This window comes from Nymphalis io, chromosome 20 (assembly GCF_905147045.1).
Source record: "Nymphalis io chromosome 20, ilAglIoxx1.1, whole genome shotgun sequence".
Lineage (NCBI taxonomy): Eukaryota > Metazoa > Arthropoda > Insecta > Lepidoptera > Nymphalidae > Nymphalis > Nymphalis io.
In genome coordinates this window covers 7,257,729-7,276,442 of record NC_065907.1, presented here as the reverse complement: position 1 = coordinate 7,276,442, position 18,714 = coordinate 7,257,729, and the positions used below count along the sequence as shown (strand labels likewise).

The 18,714-nt window shown below is 33.1% G+C and overlaps 1 protein-coding gene across 1 annotated transcript; it reads right to left on the bottom strand.

Moving 5' to 3' along the window:
- Positions 1–6,381: 6,381 nt before the first annotated feature.
- Positions 6,382–13,262, bottom strand: LOC126776399 (uncharacterized). The gene is made up of 5 exons (XM_050498894.1): positions 13,076–13,262; positions 12,279–12,504; positions 7,211–7,341; positions 6,766–6,921; positions 6,382–6,571 (listed from the first exon to the last, which is right to left on the bottom strand). Exons 1-5 carry the CDS (start codon positions 13,164–13,166, stop codon positions 6,390–6,392), a joined length of 786 nt encoding a protein of 261 aa, XP_050354851.1. The 5' UTR covers positions 13,167–13,262; the 3' UTR covers positions 6,382–6,389.
- Positions 13,263–18,714: the final 5,452 nt, after the last annotated feature.

Here is an 18,714-nt window from a genome sequence, read left to right as displayed (position 1 = left end):
TACTAATATTATAAATGCGAAAGTAAATCTGTCCGTTACGCTTTCACGGCTAAACCACTGAACTGAATTTGAGGAAATTTGGTATAAAGCATGCTTGAACTTTAAGGAAGGACATAAACATAACACTTAACCCGGCCCTCAAAACGCGAGCGAAGCTGCTAAGATGATATTTGTCATAAATAAAAAGTTTTTTTTTATAGAATAGGACGGCGGACGAGCATATGGGCCACCTGATGGTAAGTGGTCACTAAACGCCCTTAGACATTGGCATTGTAAGAAATGTCAACCATCGCTTACATATCCAATGCGCCACCAACCATGGGAACTAAGATTTTATGTCCCTTGTGCCTGTAATTACACTGGCTCACACACCCTTCAAACCGGAACACAACAATAATGATAGTGGGTGGTACCTACCCAGACGAGCTTGCACAGAGCCCTACCACCAGTAAAGTATATTAAATTTGTGTTATAGCAGTTGCGATGGCGACTGTATAACAACGTGTGCTAACGATATTTTAGTGCCGTTTGTCTGGTTCATGCTGGCTAATTAATGACGGCTTATCAATTCATTACCCGCCATATCGGTGCTCACACACGGAACTGTTATCGGATTCCATTGTATATGTGCTTGTAATTAATTATATGAGAAAGCTCGTTTAAGTTAAAATCGATTATAATCATTATATTAACAGTTTTCTCGCAGAATCAAATGAAAAGTGTCCGTTGATAACAATACAATTACGTGATATCAATTACGTATGTGCTTTTGTTTAAAAACATCTAACGGATTACATTTGATGTTCTCATTCAGAAATGTATACTATTAATACCGATTGATAGTGTTACATTAACAGCCTGTGAATGTCCCACTGCTGGGCTAAAGACCTCCTCTCCCTTTTTTGAGGAGAAGGTTTGGAGCTTATTCCACCACGCTGCTCCAATGCGGGTTGGTATTGATAGTGTTGCTGGATATAAATTACTTCTTTAAAACTAAACTCACATTTGTTGAGCTATTTTGTAAAAACAAACTCGAAACTCACTGCAAAACATGACCGTAAAATGGTAAAAAGTGTTATATGATTTTGAGTACAATTATTATAATTTTTAAAGGAAGGACTCATGGAAGAACATATGTAGTTAACTTTTTATACCTAACACGTGCCCAACAAGCGGGCGTAGCCGTATTACATATTTTATTTTGATTTACGGAAACCAAAACAACATTACATGCCAAATTTCATGGAATATGCAAACAAATTGCATCGTTTTTACTCAGATCAAATACCATGAACCTATTTAGAGTTCGTTTGCTTACGAATTATGAGTTGGATCGAGTCGTAAAGAATACACAATCAAAGTTTTCAGACGATATGCCGAGATCGCGTGACGGTTGACAAGAACGAATTGCTTTTCGAATATTGGAACGATAAAAATTGATAAAACGATTCCCGTGTTTTAAATTTGTTTTCGTTCAATATTTCAATATAAGTTTATGGTGAAACGAAACGTAAAAACTTAGATTGCCTATCCTTAGATGGAAAAGGTTTTTAATCGAGTTGTTTCTATAAAAAATATTTATGACTACTGTCATTCTTAAAGTGGACTAGTGATTAGTTAACATGGATAGACCATGAGGTCCGAGGTTCAAATTCTTGGTCAGGCTAAATTTAATGGTTGTTTGGATAATTAATTCTTCGTTAGAAAATAGAAATTTAGTAGTGTTACATTTCCACATCTCTGCACATTTCTTACTTAAGCCGTAAGTCGTGGGTCTAGTTTGTCTCTGGTGATGTCAAAATGTCGTCATCAAAATCATTATCACAATTTTACCAGTGATATCGTGACCCACTTTAATTAATTACCAACTATTGTAATTCATTATATTTAAACTTTTTTATACAAATTTGGTAAGCAGGTGCGTGTTAGATTTTTTGACGTAAATGGAAGGGTTATACCTAATTATATTACTTATATTGGGTTTAGGTATAGTAAAACTATTTGTATTTTATTTTATAATAGTAAAAAAGTAACCAAATAAAATCATGTTTAAGTATCCCACTAAAGAAACGCCTAGTGGATGTGACGTCACAATGCTTAATCTGTGTATCTATCGCACGGTGGGTGACTGCGGATTATTCGTCACAAACAGCCACGCACCGCAACGAGTGCTTCCAACCGTGCGTGTTAGTCTGTGTAGGTCTTGATATTCGAAGCCATTTTGTTATACAAAATGCAAAGTAAGGAGAACGTAACGCTGCCGCTACAGTTCTCGCACCGCATTTTTGAAGTTACGACATGCGGCAGATCGAATGTGGACTTGTATGCGATTCTACAGACGATACTCAATTCCATCGTTGCTTCGGTACGGGCTGATGCGCGTTCGTTCGTAGCCATGGGAAGCCATGTTTAGACAGCGATTTCGTCTAATATTTAATTATTCTCGATTTAATTCGTATTGCGTTTTTTAATCACGTGTTTTTTGATACTATACTCATTTGTAGCTCCTAAATAGTTTAATAAAAATAAAAAAATACATTTTTTATTTAAAATTACGATATGCTATTGATATTTATAAAATAAATTAATTCCCGTATTAAGATTACAATTATATCAGTTCAATTCATTTCCTAGCAACTCCTGTCTGATCTTGTATTTCGTAACTATCGACTATTGTTACTGTTATACAAATGTTATTCGAATTTCACTCGATATATTAAGAACTGTAATCGAACTAAATTCATCTAACAGGCGGTGTTGATCCTTAAGCGATTGAATATACGGATTGATTTTCTTACTTAATCGTGAAATAAATATTTGTAATAGGGAGGGGTTCATATTTGCTTAAAAGAAAATCTTTTAAGTTTTATTTAAAACAAAATACTTTTACTAAGCTAACTTTTTATGAAATCGTTATGTTGATATAGATTCATATGTATACAATTAAAATTTTTAAACTAGAACATGTCTAGGATTTTGTAGGTGCCTGCGTTATAACTCATGTACGTCTGAGGCCTTACGTTCGATCTCTTTCCGTTGTTTTCAGATTGTTCCATTGGACTATCTAAGTGAAGGAATGTCCCTAAGGAGTACATCTGGGTTGGCGCACACACAATTGTGCATTATCTATTCATATCTCGTGCATATTCTTTAAATTAAGCCCCCACTTCCCAAATTCGGTCTAACCAGATTATACAAACTAGTAAAGGTACGAGTATATATATCCTTACTAATATTACAAATGCGTAAGTCTGTTTGTTTGTTACGCTTTCAATTCTTAACTACGTAACCGATCATCATAATGTAGTACGAAAAGGACATAGGGTAATAAAAGTACCTTCTCCCGTCAAACTGGACGAAAACGCGGATGGAAACTATACAAATAAACGTATTATAAGACGGTCAGAAATACTATTAAATATAATATATGAAATAGCTCCATAGACTAATGTTTCCAAAACATTTTTATATACATATAATTTGATGCAAGTTATTTTAATTTTTATATGTTTACACAAATCACACATGAACGTGTATTAATCTAGAATTTTAATCGTTCCTGAGTCGGTAGTTATTTGTTGTTGCGATTTTGTTCAAAATATTAATCCGAATGTTTTCACCGACTTTCCATATTGCTCTTGCGCAGTGAAAGCGTACAGTGCGGTGGGCGGACGTCAAATCACTATTACCACATTACCGTAAACGTTCCGACCTAAGACAATAATGAAAACATGTATATGCTGATTGCGAGGTACACGGTAATATACGAATTTATTGTACAATATATGTAGTTTTGATGAAGAAAGTTTTGCATAAATTGGCTATCAGTGTAGCTATTCTGTATGAACAAACGCGAAGCTCACCGCTCGACTTGAACTCGACTGTAAAGTGTCAGATAATGATATCTGATATTGGTTTTATTTAAAACATTTGAAGGATACACGCGTCGATCAAAATAGCGTATTAGCGAAAGTCGGTGTTAACCATTTCATGAATGAAATACGAAGTGATTTCTTACAGAATAGCACTGTTGATCGTGAGAAAATCTTTCGAAAGTTATACCCAACCTGATTGTTTATCTGATTGTAACGGCCGATACGTACTTCATGTACAAAGCAACAAAAGGATATAAATAAATGTAATGTGCTTTTTTTAATTTAGTATTTTTTTGTTTAATAAAATTGCAAACGTATTACTTTTCAGGTTTTTTGTTAAGGTTCATTGACACTTCTTTTTTGGAATATCTCGGTGGAATCATCTGGGAGTGAATTCTAAATTTAAACAATGAAATATTTTTGTCATGAGTGTTTCCCGAATTCAGATTGTGTACCGATCCACAATTATTATACCGTCTAACATTAGCAGAACAGATGAACATAGTAAGCCAGTGTAAATAATTGTAAACAAACATGATTCATTCCGGCTGACTTCACTCTGTTTTATTACATTGTAACAGTACTTTAATAGTGGTACAGTTTAAGTTTTATTTTTAACACTCTTTGCAAGTATTTGTGAAAATAATGTGCGATGCGCAAGATACTAATGATGGCATAGGGAATAGAGCACGTGTATCTTAATTGCAGGTAGCGGGTTCATTACCAGGCCATCAAAAATTTGGTGTACTGTTGTGGAATTGATGGAAAACATCATAAAGCATCATTTTACATTACTTACGTTACTGAGTTTCACGTGCTAATTTGTATATATAATTGCACAGTGGTAAAGCCGGCTAATGTAATTTGCACTAGAGCAGCATAAACTCTAAACTATAATATATTTTAAAGCTACTGCAGTTCCTTAACAAGGTTTAGAGCCTTTGTCTAAGATGTGGGATATTTACGGGCTATTGCTATATAATTAGACAAAAATATATTAAGTTTCAATTTGAACCTCTTTACTGTTTATAACATTGTTTAGCGGGAGATTATTAAATAATGCAGTGTCTTCTTCCTTCGAACGTCAAATCAATGATGTCAGAAAGAGCTAAATCAACTAAACAGTCGCTTAGTAACATACTCGTATAAGTAAATCCGTTTGTATTTACCCGACACCAGTACAAGTAATAAAGGCAATGCGTTTATATAAATTTATATGTTTGTCAGCAGCTGAAGACCACCTCGACTGACTTTGTTATTTTCATAAAAGTATTCTAAATATCATCATGAAATTATAAATCCTATATTGACTGGACTTGGCGAATAAAATAACAACTATTGTAGATTCATAGTTGGTGGCAGGGCTTTCTACAAGCCCATCTGGATAGGGCTCATTACATATTCTACCGCCAAACTTCGAAATGTTGTATTCCGGTTTTAAGGGTGAGTATACCAGTGCGACTACAGGCACAAGGGATATAACATCTTAGTTCCTAAGATTAGTGGCACATTGATGATGCAATGGATGCTTAATATGCAATGGCAGTGTATAATGCCACTTGCCAGTCTGCCAAACATTTTTTCTAAAACAAAACTTCCATCATATATAAATTGTATTCGAAACGTATATAAACTTTAAATAAAACATCTCTGGCTTTTTATAAAGTTGAAATGAAGACATTAACATTTAGACACGTATAAAATAAAAATAGAATTGAAAGTATCATAACCAGACACTAATTTGTAAAAAAATAATATTTATGTGTCTGTTGCAAGTATTCCTTTGCATAATCTGTTACTGGTTTTAAGAAGTTGCTTAAAATCTTTGAGTTGTCCATAATTCAATTTAACCTACATTTGCCAAGGCTGTGTTTTAAAAGTGACTTTAGCGTTATTATATTGATAAGTATTATAATAAAAAAGTATATATATGGATATATATGGACTTGGAAAACACAAAGAATATAATTGTAATATACAATGACTCATTATGTTACAACTGTAATAAATAATCATTATTTTATTTTAAACATTTTATTTATCATTTTATAATTGAATAGTAACTAATCTAATATGTTATGACTATAACCTATTTTAGAGAGATGAAAAGACTTGGTAAGTATTTTGTTTCTAGATATTGAGCCATAAACTAAAAATTTTGTACCAATATATTTTAAACATTCCAACTTGTGTCCAATAATTTTAGTAGAGATACCAACGATTAGTAAAGAAGTAACTATTGCATTATTTAAATTGTGGGTACCAACAACCGCGTGTTCCAACGTTGGCCCTATTTGTGCTGTGTGCAATCGTTAGACTCTTACATTATGTCATAAGTATTACGTTATCATTGCAAAGAATCGACAGTTCGTTGGCATATCTGTCTAGTATATTTGTTTGATTTAAATCAATTTCATATTTAAAGTAAGGAGAAGGATTACTCGCTCTTTCCGATGGAGCAAATAGATTAGAATACTGACATAATATTGCATATTTAGGTATTTAGATGTTAAGTTAATCATCTTCGAAGAATTCCTCGGTTAGTGGTACTTTGCTTATTTGATCATAGGTGTAGGTGCTAAAGAAACGTTGGGTAACGTTCATAGCGTAGTCTATGGCATAGTCGAGAATAGGCCCTCCGAACTCCTGGGCGACGAGTTGAGCGTTCGAATTTAGAACTTCCAAGATGTTAGCGCCTGTAAAAAATATATTTCTTTATGTTTTATTTCTATTCTTCTTTACCTTCAGGCATGCGATAAGCAATGGAACTATTTTTAAAAAAGGAATTTGTTTCATCATTGAAATTGGAAATTGAATTTGGAAGTTTATTTTAAAAGTTGTGTTCTATTTATGGAATGTATTTTTCATATATTTATTTTATATCACTTACTTATTTGTGGACTGCCTCTAAAGAGGTTTGTAAGATTAAGTTTGAGATCAGAACCGTAGTCAGCCTTGTATTTATAAGAGTTTATTTTGTAATGTCCGACCCCATTTTTGTCTTTTACGACTTTTTCTAATACTTCCAAGTGAATACGTTGATTCCCTGTAGAATAAAAATCATAATTACATTTTATTTTAGCCTATTTCTCAACGATAAACATATACGAAAGATATTTTGAATATACGATGCGAGATCTGATAAGATAAGTAAAAATTGTTATATGAAAAAAAAGTATATGTACGGAATGGTTAATATTACTTACATCGCATTGTCTATGGGTTTTGGTAAGCACTTATCATCAGGTGGTCCATATGTGATTATCATATTTCCGTTCCTTTAACGGAATCAAAATATATTATTATATATAGTAGTTATAAGTAAATAAACATACATATTTTGATTTTAGCACTGCCCTCTGTGTCGAGATTGAAAAGCAGAATTCTTCCAAGGATGCTGTATTGTCCTTTAATTGTGAAGTTACAGTGCATATCGAAAATAAACGTTCGTTTTTCACGTCGAGATCTAAAAAAAAAATTATAATATATATCATTACGAATACAAAGCTAATAATCTATGAATTATATTTAATAAAAAAACAATAATTAAATTATTGGAATAAATTACGTGGTTATTATTTGTAATGTTTAATTCCTCTATGTAAATAAATGTTTGATAATGAAAAGTGACATAATAAAACGATGCTTTACTTATTAATAACAACAATCAGAAATGTCTTGAACAATATGTCTTATATTACGCGTTATGTATATATTGAGCTGGCGCAAGTCTATTTGTCATTAAAACAATCTATTAATGCTGTTACTTTGTATGAGAATATAACTGATAAAATTGCATGGATAAAAAGATTGCTGAACCTCGTGTAAAGTTAGTTGTATGTAATTTAAGCACATTTGTATTTAAAATTACTACTAATTTCCTTGCGGTTTTTCTCGGTAGAATCCATATTCCAAACCAGTGATAACGCATGACGTTTAAAAAGTACTTGTAAGTCTGTTTGAATAAAAAATATTTTGAGATTGAACTGCACTGAACAAAGGTTGCAAATATTCGACTCGTATTCCAATTTATCCCTTTGTTCCGTTTGCAGTTGAAACGCTTGGACTATAGAGTAATAGTGCAAAAACGTTCATTAAAAATATAACATCTCGTCTTATTGTTTCTACTGGTCACAGGAGGGCTCATTTTTGCCCAGAGAATCGGAATTGCGATTCAAAGGTGAAATGCTGCTAGCATTTTTTGCCACTATTCCACACGGTCATGATTTGTATGGTGGATATCTTTAACTTTTTATTTGTATATATTTATTTGTATTATGTAGTAGTATGTAGGGCTTTAATATTTTAATAAAAATTATATAATTAAATAAATGAATATGTAGATCACAAATGTTGAAACTTGCCTATTCAGCAAAACTAGTTTAATTTCCAATTTTTTCTTTTATTAATTACCGTAATCGATAAGATTTCTCGCCAGGAAGAAGGTCATTATGCCCTTAGCATGAGAGAACATTTTTTACCGTTGGCAATACAGGAAAAATATAATTCCACTAATATAACTTATTGCGATGTCTTTTTTAATAGTAGGTTAGGTAGGCAAATGGCCTACATATTGATAAATGGTCAGTTCTGTCCATATAGATATTGTCGTATTAACCATTGAATTTATTAATGATATTATCAATCGACTGCTAACCTTTGGAGCCAACATATTATGTACCTGTTTATATGTTTTTATTTGCATGTTTTATTTTATGACATCGATTTTAATATAATATAATTTTATAACTTTGCGCGGCATTATATGTCTGCATAAAATTTCTAATAATGTAAGCTTCGTATAAGTATTGTGACTGTAATTACACTGGCTTTTTGAACCTTTAAAAATCAGAACGTATTAAAGTATCCTTAACTTAGTGGGGTACCCCACTGGTGGGTCTAGCCTATTAAGAATATTTTGGATCTTGTTCCACCACGCTGCTATATTGCGGGTTTGTGGATGTAGTAGATTGTCATCCGTAACATGCAACTTTCCTCACGACATTTCCTTCATCGCCGAGCGCGAGATGATTTATAAACACAAATTAAGCACATGAAAATTTAGTGACGCTTGCCCGGACTTGAACCCACAAACATCGGTAACTGACGTGTTCTAACCAAGACTGTGTACGGTATAATACAACATATTGTGGATATATAATAGAATTGGTAACTAGTGTGAGCGGTTACGTATCTATTTATTTTTATATATCTTTAATGGCAAATTCTAACTGATAGAGAAATTTATGTTCATCATATATGAAACTACAATCAATTTCGAGACGTTTATGTGACAGTGACAAAAACTGAAATAAACCAGTTTGATCTAGTTACCACAGGTCTCGAATTCTCGCATAAGAAGCGTTAAAAGTAAAATTTTGTTTTTTTTTTTTACTAATTAATAGTTCATAATAATAATGTCCTCCAGACCGATTACGGCCACGGCGGCCAATCTCAAGAGAGATTAGCCAACCACGCAAGAGATATTATAGTGGACAAGTGTGTGCGCAAACACAGGTGCACTCTCTATTCCCTAACTCTCATAATCTGATGGGACGGCAATCCGACACGATCGGAAAGAGTTCGGGCGCAGGACCAACGGCTTTACGTGCTTTCCGAGGCACGGGAGTGTACACACTACCAACTTCTCCGGCCTGCTACTGAGAATTTTCTTACAGAAAACCCCAATAACTTTTTATTGGCCCGACCTCCGGGTCTGCGACCTTATATTAAGCCACTAGACCAACGAGGCAGTTATAATAGTTCATTATATAATATATGGGAAAAGTAAAAACATACGTCGCAAAAAAAAACCGTCACAATGATAATGATGTGAATGCTATAATGACATTGGTAGAGGGAATATTTAACGCCATAACTGTAGAGGAATGGAGAAATGTTTGTCTACATGCTTTTGAATAGGAAATGTTATTTCAGGGTAGAAACGAGTCCTTAGGTACAATGTCACAACGAATCATCATTAACATAAATGATTTATCGGATAAAAGCGATGATAAGGATGATTACGAAATGTCTGGGTTTGAAGATATTCATGATTAACAATTACTTTAAAAAAAAGTTTTTTTTATTTATTTATCTGCTGACCGTTCACTACTACAAACGCAAAAACATCTTCAAGTTGATTTAACTATACTTTTTTTAATATCAACGAAATTTTCTGTAAATTATCATTCCATCTACTATAATAATCATTTTGTATTATATAAACTTTCTAATATGTATTATTTTCGTCGTATATCGTCGTACAATAAATTCATAGGTAATTGAAGTAATACGTTGAAGTAAAGTTGTTTTAAATTTTGTACTGTTAAGGTAAATTTTAAACGCATGAATAGATTTTTTAGTTCAAGGTAAGTTCTGTAATAATAAAGTGCTTACGTAGCACAATTTTTAAAGTGTGTACTTGCTTGACATATATTGTGAAACTTTATGCCCTGAATAACCAACCGTTCACAAAGGATTATTATGAAAGCTAAATGAATTTTAAATAAAACTTTATTCAACAATTGGTCATCTATTATTATGGTAGAAAATTAAATAAGAATGTTTTCTATTGTACATAACATAAATATTCATCGTCTATTTTTTAATTGGTATCATTTCTCTTTAAGGGTCCGTTCACACAGACCGGCTCGGAGAGGAGAGCAGATTTTTATCACGTTGGAAACAGTGTTTTGAGTGATTGTAGTAAACTTTATTTTTGCATTTGCACCTTTTTTGTCATTAAAAATGCCTGAACGCGCTTCGTGTGAAGTAATAAAAGGAGCCGACCGGCTCCGCTTGCGTGCTCTTTCTCGCTCGCACCCGCTTTCAGATCTCTTCCAGCCGGTCGATGTGAAATAGTTGGCGGCTCCGCTCCGGCCAATTCCAAGCGTATACGACCCGGTCTGTGTGAAAAGAAAAAAGCAGGCCGATGCTCTCCGAGCCGGTCTGTGTGAACGGACCCTTAATTGTGTCTTAGTCCTAGAGTTGAGTAAAAACCTACTTTTAGGTCACCGGAAGTAAAGACGAGCGTTGATAGATTTTGATTTATATTATTATCGATCAACAACTGATGTCAAACTCTTGTCTTCCACTGATTATAATTTATGCAATCGTAAATAATTCTTGTATTTGTTACCAACACCGATAAAAAAAAAAGAAGGAATCATATATCTCTATATACATGATGAGTAAATAAAGCAAGCTTAAGACAATAATGGAGGTATGTGCCGTGTAAAGTTGTTCTATTTGTCAATATTGATATATTATCGAACATATAGGGCATATTCATCTCGTTCTCCCTCATCTATTAAGATGAGAGAGAACGAGTTAAGGATGTTTGCTTATATGGAGATGAGATGGCCCAGTGGTAAGAACGCGTGAATCTTAACCGATGATCGTGGGTTCAAACCCGGGCAAGCACCACTGAATTTTCATGTGCTTAATTTGTGATTATAATTCATCTCGTGCTTTACGGTGAAGGAAAACATCGTGAGGAAACCTGCATGTGTCTAATTTCACTGAAATTCTGCCACATGTGTATTCCACCAACCCGCATTGGAGCAGCGTGGTGGAATAAGCTCCAAACCTTCTCCTCAAAAAGAGGAGAGGAGGCCTTTAGCCCAGCAGTGGGACATTCACAGGCTGTTACGGTGTTACGGCTTATATTTATAGTAAGCTAGCGATCCAATCAAGCTTCACACGGCTAATACTAAGTAGTATAATGGCGGGGAGTTTTCTTTTCAACTGTTAGTGAGAAACAGTTCATCTATATACTACTGTAATGTAATAATAAAACTTTATCTATTAAGCAGCGTATGATCTGGAAGCATTCAGGTTATACATAAATTATATAATAATGTTAGCTAATTTGCAAAAAATATTCCCAAATTATATACCTAAATTTTCTCGTGAATCAATCTGTCTATTAGGGAAAACGTAATGAAAATCCAAACCGTTATTCTTAAAACACAGACAGATTTTCTGGGGACTTTAATATATATGCTCTCGCATTAACAACGACTTAAAATGTTTGTATAGTATATTAATTCGATTTTTTGTCATGTAATACAATTTAAAATTTAAAATCATATTTTGCTTTTTTACACTGAAGTATTTAAATTGATGCTTAAGAGCTTGTTAAATTCAAATTAAAGGCCACGCCACCTTTCAATAATACGCATTAATAGAATAGTCGTCTAAAAACTTAATCTATTACATTATAAGCCGTTTTCAGTGCAAATATTAACTTTTAATTAAACTTAAATACACTTCGTCGAAATCGAATACAAATTGCACGTTTTTTATCATGTATGTAATACAAAATAATCTTCTCTAGAATATTGTCTATTCTTAACCTTGGAATACTAAAAATGCATTATTTGTAATTTATGTACTCACGAAACCTTGTCCGGTATACAAGTGCTTAGTCCCGTCAATTTTCCGTTATGGAAAGTCATTTTAACATTCCCCGGTAAATTCATAGTAATGTTTCTATCTAGGTATAACGGATCGAGTGGCGGTATTTCGGCCTCCGGGATGCCTTTGACCACGCCCGGGAGTGCATCCAGGGTTGCTTTTGTGAAACATTCATCTGTTAACTCGGCGCAGGGATGGATGAAGTCAGCTGTGAACAGAATATTATTATTTTCTTTATTTATATTTTATTATTATATCATCAGATATTTAATCTGATGAGGTTAATATGCAACAGTTAATATACATGAAATAGCGATAGTTTTCAGGAGTCTTAAGGAAGAAATTTGATAATAAAAAATGTAGGAAGGGGCACAATAATTTGTAAATTATAAGTAAAACGTACTATATGTATGTATATAAATATATTTTATTTAAAAGTTTATAATATTTAACAAAGATTTTAAGAACATTAATTGTAATGTAAGTTATTAAGTGAGATGTAATGGCGTAAATTAGGCTAAGTTATTTTCTAAAATGTGATAAATGTATGTTTAATTAATATTCAGTAATAATATAGATCCATTTTGCTTCAACAAGAATTATCTCGTTGGATCAAAATTTAGTACTAAATTATGCCAAAAATACACATTATAGTATTACATTATACAACGACTATACAAGAACTGTATTGTACAAGAAATATCTTTTATTATAATTATACTCAACTTTTTCCAAAAACATAAAAAAGTGAATAAAGTATTTTATGAAATTTTACTTACGCAAAGGTACCAATTGCAAAGTGCCATGGAAACAAATACACAGCACGGTAACACCGACCAAGTTACGCAAAACTTCGATGCCCTTAGACATTATAAATAATAATAAATATTAATTTAAGACGGTATCGCCACAGCCGACGTTCAGTGTGCGAATGGCTTTATGTCTCTCCCTTGGCGTTAATACTTATTTCGTAGTTGCAATTAAATATTGTTTCAAGGATTTATGGGGCAGTCTCGTTGGTGCGTTTTAGTATTTTATTTATTAAGATTATATCGATAATGTTTATTCTAGTATAAATGTTGTTTTTTTTGTAATATAGTTTATTCATCTGTTGCAAATGTTACTGTTGGTAGCAATATCGCGATGTATGTACTATCACGTACATACAAATTAATTTTTAGTTCTACCGTCAAACAACACTGCTTTTATTGCGTTAAGTTAACATGTAAGTGATACAGTGTAATTTTAGGCATAATAAAAAAACGCCCTCGCAGTTAGCAGTGCATTAAAAAATGCAAATGTCTTCTACAATGACAAACCTAAAAGCAATACATTACGTTAAAAAAAACAATGTATATAAAAAAACTATTTTAGAAAGGATTTTTTTTATTTAGACGCTTTTATGAAAATACCACTTTAATTTGACACAAACCTAACCTTTAGTCTTTACTCTAATGGTAATATTATGGTACGTATTTAAACACAGAATTTCAATTTACTATTTTTGTTTTGTTCTTCTCCATGATGTCCTGGATATCTTAAAAACCTACCTAACTTATGCAGTTTCAACGATATTTTAGATATATAATTATGACTGATTATTTAGATACAGATAGGTATATGTATAGGTTATAAATATTTGTAAGCAAAGATAAATTAAAGCTTGTAAAACTTTTTTAGTAATACGATACTGTTTTTTTTTTAAATATACCTAATGGTGAATAGTTATTGATTTGTCCCTCGACACATTTATATAATGTCTCTTTTCTTTTGGTATAGCAGCGTGGTGGTATAAACATACCACCACGCTGCTCTACTGCGGGCTGGTAGACGCAAATGTTGCTGATTTCCATTCGACTCGTAAAGGCTCCCTTATAATGTTTGCCACTGCCATGCGCGACAGGAATTGTAAACACAAATTAAGCACTCATGATCATCAGCTGTCAACGCAGTGTCGGCTTTTGGGGAAACTATTTATCTGTCTGTGTGTAAAAAGGGAGAGGAGGCCTTAGCCCCGCAGTGGGACATTCACAGGCTGTTATTGTACTGTTGAATAACCTTATATTTTAATTATGATTGGTAGACTACAATTGGTGGATGTTGGTTCTAAAACTAGCAAAAATGACCAAATTCTGGGCATGAAATTTGTGCCTACATAAGTTGTGATAAGAAAATTTGTATGGTAGGTGGTACTCGTTCAAATAAGTATTCCATTGTGAAACTTTTTCGAGGCATATCTCATTCTCAAGTTGCGCACGCCCTTTAGGCAATACCCGTACTGTTCGCATAGTAATAGACAGTGTTATTAGTGAAAGCATAAATCTCTGTGGAACGCCAGTAATGATTTGCTTCAGTTTGCCAGCGACAGCGACAGCGACTTTGATTATTCGTCCATTGAGAAAACTGGCGATCTAATCGCACTGCATTTTCGGAAGTGTATGATGTGTAAAGTACCAAAAAAAATAATGCGTCGCATTTCTAAGCCGATATGGATGACCATCTATAGCACGGATCAGAATCTACAGAAACATTGAAATAAATAGCTCGTGACTGAGCACTGCGTCTTAGGGGTTGTAAACCGGCTTAAGACCACATGAAATAGGACACGCATGTCCCACATGCGTTCACAGCCTGAGGGCACGCCCTATATTTAAAGCTCCACGCCGTCGTTGTTAAGAGTTTCCAGGCGACGACATTTTTTTTTTGTATATTTTTTTATTTAGCTAGAAAAACGCATTTACGGGTTTCCATCATATGAAGTGTGTGTGGGAGAGGGGTATGTGGAACTCGCCGGCGCTTGGAACTCTAGTGCACCGGAATACCCACTAAAAAACCAGCAGTACCCTCACTGTATCTCCGTCCCTCACGAGATCACTTGTGCAAACTACAGTGACGGGGTGACGCACAACGACTTGATCTGATCTTCAGGGGTAGAATTATTCTAACCCGAATTATTCTAACAAAGCAGACACAAAATAAAAATTAGATAGTTATATCGCGATGCTAAAAATTGTTACGAAACGCGTTTGCATTGAATCGAGATTGACGGCAGATAGATGCAAATTAAATATTTATAAATTAGCAAACAGTTTTAGTATATTTATTTTAAAATATCTTAGAGTGTAGTCTTCACTAGAAGTGTCGAGCGGGTCAATTGTTATCTTTATATATATGTATGTATATGCGCTTGACGATTTTAAATTAATTATTCTTATTTAGAAAACTGGTTAGCAGAGTGATGCTTGGAATTAATTAACTGAAGGTTGCGCGTTCGACTTCCCGCCATAAGAAAATTTGTATAGGTCATATGTGTATGTTTCGTAAGCCGAGATAGCCCAGTCGTAAGAACGCGTGAATCTCAACCGATGATCGTGGGTTCAAGCCCGGGCAAGCACCACTGAATTTTCATGTGCTTAATTTGTGATTTTAATTCATCTCGTTCTTTACGGTGAAGGAAAACATCGTGAGGAAACCTGTATGTGTCTAATTTCACTGAAATTCTGCCACATGTGTATTCCACCAACCCGCACTGGAGCAGCGTGGTGGAATAAGTTCCAAAACTTCTCCTCAAAAAAGGGCGAGGAGGCCTTTAGCCCAGCAGTGCGACATTCACAGGCTGTTACGGTGTATGTTTATTTACTTATAGTTCCCAAAACAGATTAAACTATCAACAAATAATTACACAATACAATTAAACTAAGTTTATCAATCCAAAACTATGTGAACACAAATTGCGAATTAATATTGCAATACATTTCATTTGATAATATTATTGATAACAAATTATTCAGCTCTCCCAACATAATTATAAGTTTTTTTTATGTAATAGGAAGACGGGTAAATAGACAGCATGGGCACTGTAAGATAAACCATTCTTTTTATCGCTAATGTGTCATCAACTTGGGAACTAAGATATTTTGTTCCTTGGGTCTGTTTTTGAGTTCAAACTGGAACACAAAAATACTAAGTACTGCTGTTTCGCGATAGAATATCTGAAGAGTGAGTGGTCCAGGCTGGCTTGCATAAACCCTAGCACCAAATTAATAAAGTAATTTAAAGTAAAAGAAAAATAGAATTAAAATAGAACAAAATGGCAAATTAGGTGACTTACTCTGGTGATATACTATTTTGGTGCGTTTATTCTTGATTATATATATATTTTTTATAGAATAGGCAGGAGGACGAGCATATGGGCCACTTGATGGTAAGTGGTCACCAACGCCCATAGACATTGGCATTGTAAGAAATGTTAACCATCGCTTACATCACCAATGCGCCACCAATTTTGAGAATGCCTGTAATTACACTGGCTCACTCACCCTTTAAACCGGAACATAACAATACCATGCACTGCTGTTTTGCGGAGCATGCACAAAGCTCTACCATCAGTAAATGGTCATTGTCGCATATCTCTTTCTGACATTTCACGAACGTTTTTTGCGGTGAGCATCAAGTTAGTTCTTTCAGAATAGCCCTACAGTTCTCATTCTAAAAATTAATGTTCTTACTACTGTTCAACATTTAGTTATGAATAAAATCATTCGTATTGATAGTATTTCATTGCATATAATTTATTTAATCTAAGGACGTTTATATGGAATTTATAAATATAATAACCAAGATCATTTCGATTTATTTAATGATAAACGAAATAAATTTCAAAATAAATGTTTAAATGTAAAACAATGATGTTTAAAGGTGAAACGAGAAAAGGTAAATGATTTAATTTGATTAAAATAAAAAAGACAAACAACTTTGTTTTTTGTGACCGACAAAAATATAATTTATTCTTTAACTAGTTTCTGCCCGCGATTTCGGCAGCTAGTGATGAAGATGGGCAGCCAAGTAGCCCCACTGGACAATGGTCTCAATTACTTTTAAGGCTTATATATATAGATGTGGGGAAATTTCATCCAAAATATTCAGATTCCTTCATCCTTTACGACGTTCAAAAGTTATCGCAATGAATTATATCTACTATTAATCACTTTCGCGGAATATCGACAGAACGTATACGACATGGGTTGCTTTCATAAAATAAATTGTTAAGATATACTTTTTATGTTATATATAGCTACGTGTATTATTTATTTCCTTATTATATTATTTATTTTTTTATGAATTCGTTAATACGTTAATATAATATCTTATAATTTGAATGCCACTATTTATTATAATACATATTAATATAAGAATTTAAATTACTTTATTAAGAGCTATAAGGACTTTGAGCAATTACAATCTTGAGTATGCAAACACTGTTTGAAGTTTTAAATTGCAATCAAATTGAACTTGGACTAACGGTGATACCTACGATATTTTGATGTGAATATTTTAATTTATTGCATTCACAATAAATATGTGTCTCTTTTGACATTGCTTGGTCTTGTTCATGATTTTCGGGTTGTTATAAATAGTTCCACAAAAAATAGCCATATACGTTTTCCACATACAAACGTGACGCGCGTAAAACGTACAATTATTTGCACAGTCTTTGCGTTAGTCAGTTGGTCGCGATTATAATTCAGTCTTTATATTTTATGTAATTTTTTTTCTTTTGGTAGCGTTTTCTGTACATAAAAATTTGTTCCCTATTTTATTTATACAAATTAAAATAATTGAGTGTCATTCTGTTATTTCAAAAAAACTGCCTCTTTAAAGTTAATATTTACCAAAACCCGACCAACCATTTTTATTTATTTATATTACCGCTGCTTAAATTGAAATATTCCATATCTATAATTCCAATAGTCATTATGTAGGTAAAAATGGCAGAGTTTGATGGATTTTCGTCACAAACTGAATTTCATAGTATAATATTTTTATAACAATAGAAGAAAATTTTATACTACACATACATAAGTATTGTAAGCTTCTTTGTCATCAACAATATATGACAACCCTTGATCTATTGTAATTTTCTAAGAATCTAACCATTATTGCAATAAAATGTTCTAAAAATAAATAACATAAGCATCAAACTTACTTTAAAAAAAGGTAGTGTATAAACTTTATTGCAATCGTCATAAAGTCTAAATTTATAAAAAATGGCAAATGCAGCCAAATGTACTGGAATAAACAATGGTTGCGTAATAAGTCGCATAGCAGTTATCCTAAACACATTTAAATACGTACCGTTTGATGTTGTAATAAGGTTGATTTTGCTAAATCTGCTAATTTAGGCATAATGGCATGGACAATCCTTGACATAATGACGTAAATACAGTAAACGTTGTCTAAGCCATTGTTAAAAGTCAACATTTTTTTTTAAACCATTGTATTTTCTTTGCCTGAAGGAAAGCAAAGATACATTGTACACATACCATTGTTTTCTTAGCTTCAAGCAAACTTGGATGTGTTATGAATTTTAGATTAACAGCTTGATACAAGAACGCTTCTGCAACAAAACGGATTCTTC

Excerpts from the sequence above, each read along its gene's own strand:
- LOC126776399 (XM_050498894.1), bottom strand. The coding sequence starts at position 13,166 with ATGTCTAAGGGCATCGAAGTTTTGCGTAACTTGGTCGGTGTTACCGTG. Across the intron at positions 12,505-13,075 it reads TTTGCAATTGGTACCTTTGC|CTGACTTCATCCATCCCTGC; the intron begins GTAAGTAAAATT and ends TTCTGTTCACAG. Across the intron at positions 7,342-12,278 it reads TGTATACCGGACAAGGTTTC|ATCTCGACGTGAAAAACGAA; the intron begins GTGAGTACATAA and ends TTTTTTTTTTAG.